The sequence below is a fragment of the Sceloporus occidentalis genome, unplaced genomic scaffold, assembly GCF_023333645.1.
Source record: "Sceloporus occidentalis isolate IW3139 unplaced genomic scaffold, rSceOcc1.0.p SCAF_90, whole genome shotgun sequence".
NCBI lineage: Eukaryota > Metazoa > Chordata > Lepidosauria > Squamata > Phrynosomatidae > Sceloporus > Sceloporus occidentalis.
Genome location: NW_028317070.1, coordinates 40,584 through 53,543, shown reverse-complemented (window position 1 = coordinate 53,543; position 12,960 = coordinate 40,584). Strand labels below are relative to the sequence as shown.

At 36.0% G+C, this 12,960-nt stretch overlaps 1 protein-coding gene across 1 annotated transcript in view; it reads left to right on the top strand.

Moving 5' to 3' along the window:
- LOC149284584 (activating signal cointegrator 1 complex subunit 3-like) overlaps positions 1-12,747 on the top strand; it is a 126,618-nt gene extending 113,871 nt beyond the window's left edge. Inside the window, exons 11-13 of the mRNA XM_089496453.1 lie at positions 3,429-3,605; positions 10,840-10,911; positions 12,739-12,747. Coding sequence (XP_089352579.1) covers positions 3,429-3,605; positions 10,840-10,911; positions 12,739-12,747 — 258 coding nt within the window. The remainder of the gene's footprint in view (positions 1-3,428; positions 3,606-10,839; positions 10,912-12,738) is intronic.
- Positions 12,748-12,960: the final 213 nt, after the last annotated feature.

The window sequence follows — 12,960 nt, the reverse complement described above, 5'->3', positions numbered from 1 at the left end:
ATGGCTCCTCTATGAGCAAATATACCAATCTCAACTTTATAGCATATCTTCAGATCTCCAAACCGTAATATCTCTTTTTCTTGTACCGGTAGAAAAATAATCACAGAATAGAAACCCTGGCAAATTGATTATCTACCTCTGTTTCCTGCAGTTTCAGCTGTATATATATTGTGCATTTCTGCCCCTCTTCTATCTGTCCGGGCCCTGCCTTTGTACCGTCAGTATTGTGACATTGCTTAGATTATGTGCTTTTACTTACTTATTGAAGATACTTATTTATTCTTTTTAAGTACTGTGTATTTGAAAACATCTCTAATTAAATGTAAGGGTTGTTAAAAAACCAAACAAAAAAAACAACCAGCAAAACCATATAGGATTCGAAAATAAATAAATAGAACTTTCCCTCACCCACACATGTATGCTATTTTCTGGTCCTATTCATTTATTGGTTAACATGGGGTTGTTGTTTTCTATTTAGTGCACTAATCCCATAGCTGCATTATTTTTGTTCGCGGCAGATTTTTTTTTTTTTTTTTTTTTTTGTACTCTTTTCACTGAAAGTATATCGTCCTCCGGGAACAAAGCCTTGGCAAGGGATTCTTAAAAATGATAAATAACAGTTCATCCCCTACCACTTTTAGCTCTTTGTGTATAATCCATCAGGTAGACTGGGTTTTATTTAGTTTTTGTATCCCAAGGTGCTATCTTTACTTATAGTTATAGCGAATAAGCAGATTTACTTGGTATGGTTCTTCTAGTATCACTTCAAGCAGCTTTCCACAGTGATTTTTATTTTATTTTCTTCCAAGATGTCTCCATGGCTAAAAATACTCAGAATGTAATACATTTGTACTTTTGGTTTTGTTTCTTAATAATTCTTTGTTGATCACATTTACTGGTGTAAAGTCAGCTGCAGGTGACGAGACCTCGTTAAATATACAATAAAATAGCAAAATGTTGTGCTAGGAAAAACTGTGCCAAGTCTATAAATCAATATGCACTGTAAATCAGGGCTAGCACACAGGGACCCCTATCTATCAAGGACTGACAAATCCCTCACTGTTATGTGTGGGATCCTCAATGTGCCATTTATGATAAGCACACAGTGTACATGACGATGACATAGCGGTTTATTCTGAAGAATACATTTTTTTTTCATTTAGTTTTTTAGGCATATGGGGTTTTTGAATAATTTGGCCAGGTCAAGACACAGACCACAATAAATAATTAACATTTTAGAAGCCTTTGTGGGTTCAGGCTGTACAATATTATATTTTAATAACCCAGACTGAAGAGAGACCTGTTCAATGTGTTGCCCAATCTTCTTTTTCCAAAAGACTTGAAGATAGCCTCTCATTTTAAAGTGGGTCACGACAGTCAGGCCAATTTCCTTACAGGTATTAATGAAGCAAACAGTACAAAACTGATGTCTTTCTCTCAGTGACTCTTAAACTTTTTTTTTTAGTTGCGTAAACACCACCACAATTTACTGCTTCCATTGGAATTAAGATGCTAAGTAGCAGGCAGGTGCTGCTAGTCAAATGCCCTTAGTTAATTGATCATCAGCAAATGTGACCACCTCTATAAAAGCTGAAGTTTTAGCAGTTTGCTGGTCTGGAGCATTCAGGTGTGTGTTAACACAATGCCAAGGAGGAAAGACAACAGCAATGATCTTAGAGAAGCGATTGTTGCTGCACATCAGCCTGAAAAGGGTTATAAGGTCATTTCCAAATAATTTAAAGTTCATCATTGTTTGTTTTTGTTGAATAACTCATGACATGGTATAATATGTCATGTTTTGTTGTTCAGCTGAGGTTGCATTTACCTCATTTGTAGACCTGCTGAGGAACAGGTTACCATGTCCTGATATGTAAAACCATAGAATTCAAAGAGGGTGTACTATCTTTTTTCACACACCTGTGTCTTCTTGTAGCCCACAACCTGGCATGTGATACACATCCCCAGTGCTTTCTCTCCTAGTGGCAGGATTGAGCTCTGACGGCATTGCTCAGTGCTACTGGCACACTTGCCTGCTAAATAGGTTAACTGGATCCCAGTGGACATCTTAAGTCTTAACTCTTAAGGTTGATAGATCCCAGTTAAGACATGTAATGAATTGAAATGTCTGTTTCTTTAAGCTAATTTGCAGTTAGATGAAAAAAAATATAGCCTTCAAATGTTTTTCCTCTTTCCAGCAAACAAATCTATGCAATGTCATAAATCTCGGGAGTCCTTAAAAAATGCACAAGGTTGAAATACTTTGTCATATTCGTTGGTTGCTCGATTCACAAAATCATTGTAAGATGATGTTTAATGGATGAAATTGGTTTATAACCCTGTACCATTGCCAAAGGACTACTCTGGCAGTACTCAAGGCATAACTAATCAGAAGTTGTTGACTAATTGCCGAAGTTGAAGTCTTTACTTGTTTGTGTGCTTGACATTTTCTTTAATAATGTAGATTATACTTCAAAAAAATTCATTTCGTAATACGGTCAAATTGAGCCCTTCGAGTTTGACATTATAATTACTTCTAAATATATAGTTTGCAATCTGTTTAGGAGTGAAAGGGTAACTAATGTCGTTAGTATTTACAGATGTAGTTTTTGTCATGTGTTTAATCCTGGTTTTATACTTGCATTGAAAAAACTATATATGTTTCATGTATGAATATATATATATATTCTATATTTCCACACAAACAGTTGTGTGTATAATTTATCCTTAAAACAGATTTTCTTCATTTTGCAAGCATTTTCTTCTTCTTGCTGTTTTGTTCCCCTTCTGTTCTATTCTTTCCTTCCTCTTTGGCATTTTCTTTTGTCCAATGTCTTGCACATCACTTGAAGTAAGCATTTTCCTCACTTTTTTTCTATCCACTTTTTTCCTTTATCGCCCATATCTGTATTTTACATTTTTCATTCTCTTTCTAACTTACATTATTCCCCCACATTCACATACATACACATGTACTTATGCATACGCACATATTAGTATTTTGTCGTAATTTCATTGCAGCTGCATATATCTGTGGTAATGCTCAACAGGAGAAACCTTGATTTTAATGTGATTGTGAGAAGCAAACATATTTGCATTTTTTTCATTATTTTTTTTTAAGGCCACTTGATTTCAGAGTGATATTTCTGTGTAACAGCTCCATACCGCACCCTGTCTAAACTGCAACAGTTTAGATTGATAATTTGATATCAGACTCATCATTGCATAACTTGTATTCAATAAAACGTAAAGTACAATTTAGCAAGTTCTTATATCCCGATAAGCACCATTATTTTTGTGCACTGTTAAGATACATAGAATTAAGTTCTATGTATCTTTGTTCTGTTATAAAATTATAATGTCCTCAGAAAAAATTAAATTATATAGTTAGTATTTCTCTTTAACCATATTATTTGTTTTTGGTGTTTTAGGTGGAATCCACGCAGAGTATGATTAGAATTTTAGGTCTCTCTGCTACCCTTCCCAATTACCTTGATGTGGCATCCTTCCTTCATGTCAATCCCTACATTGGACTTTTCTACTTCGATGCAAGATTCCGTCCTGTTCCTCTTGGACAAACATTTATTGGAATTAAGTCGACCAATAAGGTGAGTTTTGATGGTGCCTTTTTAAATCTCTTTAATATATTAACCTCTGCCACTTCTGCTGTGAGGCTGTTACATTCATCTACTACCCTCTAAGTAAAGTAAAACATTAGAAGCAGGACACTCTTCTCCTTCTGTAGCAGTATATATTGATAACAATTTTCTGTATTGTGGAAAGTTACTGTTAATATCCATGGCCCCCCTATTGTAGTAGGGCTACATGATCTGCCCGTCTTTATAAATTACATATAATTTAGGCTTGACATATGGGGACTTCCTTATCCGTACCTACAACATATCTTCTCAAGGTGCTCTTTTGTGCATATTGTTGGTATTTGGGATATGACGCACCACCTTAGAAAAACGTACAGGTAAATACAGTGCTGTAAAAAATTTTCCCCTTCCTTGATTTATTTCCGCATGTCTGTCACAAGTTTCAGATTATCTAATTTTAATATTAGACAAAGATACCCAGTGTAAACACAATTTAAAAAAATTAGGATTTCATGTATAGAAAGAAAAAAGCTATCCAACCCTACCTGGCCCTATGTGAGAAAGTAATTGCCCCCTTAGTTACTAAGCATTTAACTAAATGTAATTTGGTTCAATTTCACTAGAAACACCCAGGCAGGATTGCTAGCAGCCCTGTTGAATCTAAGCAATGATTAAATAGAACCTGTCTTGCAAAGTGAAGTAGGCTTAAAGGTTCTAAACCCTAAAAGGGTTACAAACCCATTTCTAAGGCTGTGGGACCCCAACGAAACATGGTAAGAGCCATTATCTACAAATGAAGAAAACTTGGAACGGTGGTGGACCTTCACAACAGTGTCTGTTCTACCAAACTTCCTGCAATTGCATGTTGCTGACTCATCCAAGAGGTCACAAAAGAACCCAGGTTTACATGTAAGGAACCGCAGGCCTCACTTGCCTCAGTTAAGAAAATTGTGCTTGATTTCACGATAAGAAAGGGGCTGTGCAAAATTGGCATCAATGTGAGATATGCTGACCAAAAGAAACACAAAAGGCTTTGCCAAAAACATCTTGATGACCCCATGATTTTGTGATAATCCGTGGACTGATGAGTCAAAAGCTGAATTTTTTGGAAGACGTAGGTCCTGATACATCTGACATAAGGCTAACACAGCATTCCACAATAAAAACATCCTACCAAAAGTCAAACCTGCTGTTGGTAGTGTAATGGTCTTGGGGTGAACCATAAATTCCCTACCCGAAAATCCTGTAGGAGAAAGTCCGGCCATAAATTCATGACCTAAAGCTCAATCGCGGTTTGTTTATGTAGCAGTACAATGATCCAAAGCACACAAGCAAGTCCAACTCTGAATGACTCATACGAAACAAAATTAAGGTTTTAGAGTGACCTAGTCAAAGTACTGACTTGAATCTGATTAAGATGCTGCGGCATGACCTTAAAAAAGGCAATTCATGCCTGAAAACCTTCCTATGTGGCTGAATTAAAACAGTCATGCCAAGAAAAGAGGGTCAAAATTACTCCGCAACGTAATGATCATTTTAAAAGCTGCATTTTGTGTTTATTCATGTTGTCTTTGCCTTATATTAACATAATAAAACATTTAAATGTGGCAAATATGCAAAAATAGAAGAATTTGGCATGGGGCAAATACTCTTTTCACAGTACTGTAGATAGTGTGCAGTCTGTGCCTGGTAAAGGCACTGGTTCCAAAAATACAGCACCGGGCCCACTGCCCTCCCACATGTGCTGTCCTATACTTTGGCCAGAATATGCCACTGATTGCCTCTTCCTTATATAACAGAAAAATCAGCCATTGTTATTATAGTACTTGTCTTTGGGGTTGTCTGATTACTCCTAGTAATAACTGTGTTATTTTCATTTAGTGGAAGCTATTAAGCCTTAGAAGGAAAAATATGATGTCTGGACACAGATGCTGTTATGCATGAGTAAGACCACATGCCACTTCACAAAAAATGTAAAATAAAATGCAGTATCGATAGATATACATTGTTCACTATTTTCCATGTTTATAATTCTATAATAATCTGATCATCGTTGCTATGGTTTATATGACTTCAGATATCTATATTGCCTTAAATAGCACACCAGACAGCTCCTTCGAAAAATTTTATGGATTACACTTTGTAATCACAATGCTTTTTTTTTATATATATATAAAAATATTTTCTTGCATATTCTATTCTACAAAAAAAAAAATTGTACAAAATATTTGAATATGTTATTTCAAGAGTCATTTAACTTAACTATTGTCAATAATTGGATAAATCAACCGGTGCGATATAACACCATGAAAAACGTTTCAAATAAAAATGAGTTGGTTTGATGGCGCAATTGCGTCTGATTACATTCTTGTCTCATTTTCTTTCATCAAGTTTCTTTGTGGCTGTCACACATGCATTGCAAGTCTCATTAGTCTCGATGTGATTGAGCATACGCTCTTCAGAAAGAATGTTTTTGCTTTACACCAAAATAGTTACATATTGTTGTTCCATTTATACCAGCGCCAAACCGCATCCCCCCCCTTCTCACATAAACAAACCCTTTTCCTGCCGCAAAGCTCTCCGTCAGTGGTACGGCAGTCTGCTAGCACTAAACGTCATCCCCTTCATCTGCATTGCAGAAAAGATAGATACCTGCCAGCCACAGGGAGCGGTTTCAAGTTTATACACAAAAGGATACTTTGCCATATGGCACTTATCGCATTATGCATATTTTAACCTTCATTAATTATATCAAGTATCTCCCTATAAAAAGTGCCATTGCTTCTCCTTAATTATCTCTACGGTTTGGCTGCATATTTGAATATGTACCGTTGAAAGTCAACCTGTGTTTTTTTTCCCTTTTTTTTCCCCCCAGTAGAGATGGTAGAGGGTTGACAGGCCTGCTTGATCATACAGTCTGCTGCTGAATTGAGATTTGCCGAATTGTGTCGTGTCATACATTTCTCCGATTTCTCTGTGTTACCTAGATCATGGACAGTGATAGGGACATCTTTTCAAGGGGCACTCTGGCACTCATATGTACTTTAATACATGTGAAAGATAAGAGGTCTGCATGAGGTTGGGGGGGGGTCTGCAGATTCCCCTCTATGCAAATGCCTTTTGCCCTCCCCAGCTCCTGGCATGAGATGTGCTTACCACCAGTCAGATTCCATGATTGGGTGGCAGACACTGGGGCATGGGGGTCTAATGAGACCAATGAAAAATATACTGGGCTACCACTACCAGTTAAGCCTTTGTTTGCCACCCACTATTTTGTTCCTGTACGGGCTCTGGAATTAACTGATGTTTCCACTGCTGAATTACAACTTAAATCACAGGGATTGCAAGTGTGACGGTCTCATCTTCTATTTTGGTCTAATGAGACCCCTGTGCACATGCATGGAAATTACTAACATTCATTTAATTGGTAGCTCTTTCTTGACACCGATTGACTGTTTGAAGTTGTAATGTCAGACCATAGAGGGGGTGTGAAGCTGCAGCTAAGTACCCCCACCCAACTTTGGACAATGCATATGAATTCATTTACAATGTGCTTTTATACACGCAGTAAAATAGCCATTTCCCATTTGATAACAAGCTTAGAAATCTTGTTCTGTCAGATTTTTTTTTACATCTTGTTTCTTTTAACCCCTTAATGACAAAGCCCGTACATGTTCGGGCTCAAAATGCATTTTTTTCAATGGGTTTAAGCACCGCCCATTGTCCTTAAGGGATTAATCACTTTTCCCACTATTTTCAACTGCACTACCACAACTTCCCTCCAGATGAAGCCATCCACAACGTGCAGTTTTTGAAAATTGAATTGAAGATACCACGGTAGATTTTTACTTTCAACATTTCTTAAGATGTAATCATTAATGGTTATTCAGAAGATCTCTGGAAATGTTAGCCTTAGCTACCAGCGTTATTGGCAGTCAACAATAATTACATTGATATTAAATGGGATTATATATTCTCCCACTGTTTTTGAGTATCCATTTGGACAGACCATCAGGTTCGCAGTCATGTTTCTCTCGGCCAAATTAGTAAGCAAAAATACAAATCAACAGATGCTTGCTTTGTCACGGAAAACAAGAAACCAAGCACATATTGTTTGTAACCAAATTCATATTTGAACATCTTTGAACATTTTTTTTCCTTTAATATGTGAATAATCCAACTGACAATACAAGGGCGCAGCGTGCTTGTGATTTTCAGAGCTTTCTGTATTGTCGCACAACGGAATACCCTATAGTAATTGTGCAGTCTAGGGGAATGCATCATTTACACTAGTCTTTATGACACCTGATATAGACATATACAGTATACAGTATTACTTTATTAGTTTGTTTTTATTATTATTAGAATAAACCTTTTTCATTATAAACCTAATCTTGAAATCTGGGTTTCTTAAAAACTCCCAAACTGAAGATGCCATGACAGATGCCATGACTGTTTTTTTATTTTCTTTTTTATAGGACTGTAGATGTATGGAGAACCAGCTTCCATAATATCTCAGAGCTATTTTCGGTTCTAGTTTGAATGGCTTCATGCACAAGGGAGCAAAGCAATACAATCTATTGCAGACTGCAGTTGTAATGGTGATTTGTATTGCAGACTCCCTTTTTGTTGGATTGTTCTAGCAAGCGCAAACAGATAGATAGATAGATAGATGGGAAGGGTGGTATAGCTCTGGATGGAAAGCATAGAAGACCTGCATGCAAGCTGGAGTTAGAGGATGTCCTCACAAAAAAGGAGTTATAATAGAGGATGTAATATTACTATCACCGATCATGACTAATTGCATCTGAGATTGGTGGCAGAACCGCTGCTTATGCCTGCCCGGAGACTCAGGCAGATATGCATCAGCCCACAGGAGGCACTGCCATGCATGCGATTGCTCAAGATGCCAATTACATGCATTTTGCCGATGGCAAAGTCTGTAAACATAGCCCTTAGCCCTCTGCTAAACACTGGTTGTGAAAAGGTATACAACACTCGTATGGTGAGTGAAAAATCATTTATAAAGTTGTGTTTTTAGCTGCTTGATCACCTTATAATAGAGTGATCAGTGTCTTTATACATATGCTCATTTGCTTTGGTAGGGAAGGGTTCAAAAGAAAAATCTTAGTGCTGATCTTATAGACTTAAGTTGAAAAAACAAAGTAAAAAAAAAATGAAAACTGAATGCACATTATCCTATGTTTCTTCATCTAGCTATGTATAGGTTTTATAGGTAAAATCATGACAATTTCTCCTTGTCCTGTGGAATAAAGGTTGCCACTGTATGGTGTTGACACTAGCGTCAATTATCCCTCTGCCAAGCTATTTCAAGACATAAGCAGCAAAATGGATTACCAGCACTTCATTTATTACATTTTGGGTTATGACACAGTATAGGAATAGCTTGGGCAGATTATGTTTTAAACAGCGAGGTCTGGTGCTCCAACAGTCTTAAAACTCCTGTGAAGTTTCTACAGATGGAGCTTGTTGCAGCACACTTGGCCTACATTAGGACCAGGCCTAGAGGTCTGTCTCCTCTATTCCAGTTGAGTTGCTACTGTAGTTTTTTGGCATGTTTGTGTTAAAGGGACATTTCAGTCAACACATGTGCTTATGATTGCTGTATGCCAACTTTAAATTACCATTTTCTCCCCTTACATGCATAGAGGGCTTCTTCAGAACTACCCCCACTGTACACTGTACTCTCTGCAAGCCAGCTCCGTTGTAGGGGGTCTTATAAGACCCACCATGTGCATGCACAGAAAGTGCCCATATTGATTTCAATGGAAGAACTCTTCTGCCATTGCTTGGCTGCTTCATGAACCAAAATGGAGCAAAAATGCCACCGCAGAAGGGGTTGCGTTGCAAGTTATTTTTGTCATTTAAAATAACTGGAGAAGCACTGCACACATTAAAGAATAACTTTTTTATTTCTGTTGCAGAAACCAAATATTTTTGGTTTTACCGGTTACTTTTACTGAAGAAGGTGCCTTTTAAGGATCACCGACAAAAGCTTGTGTATGCCAAGTTTTCCTTTCCTCTGTATAGTCCAATATTTTACTGCTTTTTCCTGTAAATTTGTTAACTACCTAAAGCTACTAAATCTTCCATCAAAATGCTTGGCAGTGTGTGAATAAAGCGATATGATTTAATTGCGGTTCATTTAACCTTGGCATTATCACTGTTTGCAACAGGTGGTGTTGAATCTAGCACTGATGATCTTTAACTCCCTCGTAAAAAAAAAATATCAGAGGTATAGGTATAACATTTAGCAGGTTTGTGGGAGTTTATCATTATGTATATATTGCTAAATAGCTTGTGTTTTTACTATTATTCCATATAAGATACTTGATAAAGTGAACAATTTCTCCCAAGAGCAGTGCCATGTGACGCGGAATAAGGACTTTTTATTTTTAACATAATGTAAAAGCAGGGATCTAGCTCAGACTGATGGGCATGTTAGTGTCTATAATCTAGAACATTTTCTATATATCTAGATCCCCGAAAAAAAGGAACAAAAATACAATAACCAGTTTATTGAAAGATAGCATTTCATCCATCTATTCTGAAAACTACAGATGCTAATTTTCAATGTTGCTAGAGTTTAACAAAATATATAAAAATAATTGTTGTAATCTATTATTCATCTTTTTGTATGCAGCAATTAACTGTTTTATATTCTAATTCAAATCTGTCGCTTGCCATTAGTGTGTTTGACTCGTATCAATGAACAGTGAAAAGAAACGTAGACAATAGCAAACCCAATTGCAATAATCTAGCAGGAAAACATATTTTTGACATGTTCTTGGTAAACCAGTGCAGTTGTGCTTTGCTACGGCTTACGTAAAAGATATTTACCGGTCATCTACAATCATAGAATATTTTATGTTGAACCAAAGATGACATTCTAAATCATTATGTGAAATGTGTTCTTTACTTGCCTTTTCCATGTAGTGAGTCGTCATGATTTTTTTTATTTATAACACAGGCTTAAAAGGCTACATAAAAATTCACCGGAGTGAAGTGTCCTATGTTTTTATTTAACACTGTATATAGCTGATAATGGATTCTTATAAAGTGGCATTAATTATTTATACTTATTATTTTTTACCCTACGTAAATTATCATTCCCTATCAATACTTGGGCTGCAGTGAGATTTTCTACAGATCCCGATAAACTTTTTCTAGCAATAGCTAACAATGTGTCTTACCATGTATTTTTTTTGGCTTTGTTATTTAGACCCAGCAACTCCATGATACAGAAGAAGTCTGCTATGAAAATGTTCTGAAAGAAATTAAAGCCGGGAGACAGGTAGGATTTTTTAATTGATATTTAAGTAGGGTTGCTAATACACTAGAAATGGCTCAAGTTTATTGTTTTAACCATTCTTCTGATTTAGAAATGTGCATGTAGTACTGACAGTTATACATACAATGCTTTATTATGATTTGGGTCAATATGTCATCCTAATATGCCCTGATTGACTTACTTCTGTTAGTGTTTTCCATTCACTGATATGTCCACTCTTAGAGGTATATATAATGGGGCCACGGTCGGTTAAATGCCAGTTTCATTGTAAGCATTATTGGCATTTGAGGTAAAAATGTTTAAAGGACAACACACTAAAGAAAGTTTTTGATAATGTGGACACTTACCTGAAGGAAATGTTTCCAAGGAGAATGTATTTGGGAAAAAAAGTTTTTTTCTACTCCTGGACAAAATTGCGATCCTTTTCGTTTTTTCAGTTGGAACAACGGGATTTAAGAATATCTGTCATAGGTTTAGTGTACTTAGCTCTTTTTTCAGCCTCAATATGTAGCTATGATTGAAAAAAATGATTAGGAAAAAAATGTTGAGGTAAGTGCTGTAGACTGATGGTATTTTTATTAGCTAATATTACAAAATAATATTTTACACGTTCCTGCATAGTGAATACTATGGTATTGAAAGCCAACTGAAACAGATGGCCATGCTTAATATGGCACAAGACCAAATATTAACTTGATGTTTTTTAAATATGCATGTGCCAGGCGACCTCTGAAAATATTGTAATGTGTTTTATTTGTTATCAAGCTTTAAGCGGTGTATGGGTTTTCAGTTGAGTGTCAATTATGCAACGGTGATGTAAACACGTGTTTAAATGGTGTAAATAACAATTGTTAAAGTTGGCATTTTCTGCATTAAAAATATTCATAACTGGACAACTGAGTCACATCTGCAGCCTTGTTTAAGGTTCAGTGTGATTAAGATTTCTTTGAAGTTACAACTTTGTTAAAGCTGGAGTTAACTCTCTAACTTTTAAATTCATGCATGTGGAAAATGAAAGACAAGGGGTAAGGAGTTTGAGCCCAGAAATGATACCGGTTTCCTTTAAACACTCCTATGTGTGAGCACATAATTGGGGATGCTCAGGAAACCTTTTCTTCTCTAAAATACGAGATATAGTGATTCTGTTATAGATATGCTAGTCTTGGCTATGGGAACTGGCAAATTGGCCCAAGATCTTCTGAGATTTAGCCTTGCTGGTTTGAGAATGGATTCAGTAAAGTTAGTTTCATAGGGAAGTCCTATTGTAATGCTCACAGCACTCAACGGTTGCTGAATATATACTTCATATTCGCCACCTTAATTTCTCTTTTTGTCATGTTAATTGTAGCCGCGTGCCTACTGTTCTGTACAATTAACAACGTATCCATACACGCACTCTACCATATATCAAGAGCGATAATGCAAAGTTCTTATCTACAATCCTACAGAAATCTCTCATGATTTATGTTATCCCTGGAATACTTAGTAAAGCATTATTTTATAGCTGAGACAGCCGCTGCAAGTTAATTTAGTGTTACGTTCTGTATGGGAACAGTAAAATTAACTGAATGTGACTGCTGGTTTACATTGAATTTTAAACTGTAAAATGTAGATCAGGGAGGTCAGCTGCAGTAGTACATCTTGTATCATGTAAAAGGGGACTATCCTTGTACTTAGATTAGATAGCATTTGTCAAGGGCATCACCTTGAATATATATAATATATATAGAATATATATATATATATATATATATATATATATATATATATATATATATATATATATATATAATGTGTAAAATGGTATAATGGGTATTTTTCCTTTATCAGTCTACATGAAGAACCATAGAATACCTGATTTGTTTGACTGGGTACAGACTCCTTGTATAATAATAATATGTGTGTGCATGACAAGATCAATAGGATGGTAAAAAGGAACTGTCACAATTTGGAATTGGACATAATCTTGAATGTATTTAATAATCACGCCACAATGTCGTGAAGCAATCTTTAGCATATCATATTTTTTTGTATACATTTTTACATGAAAAA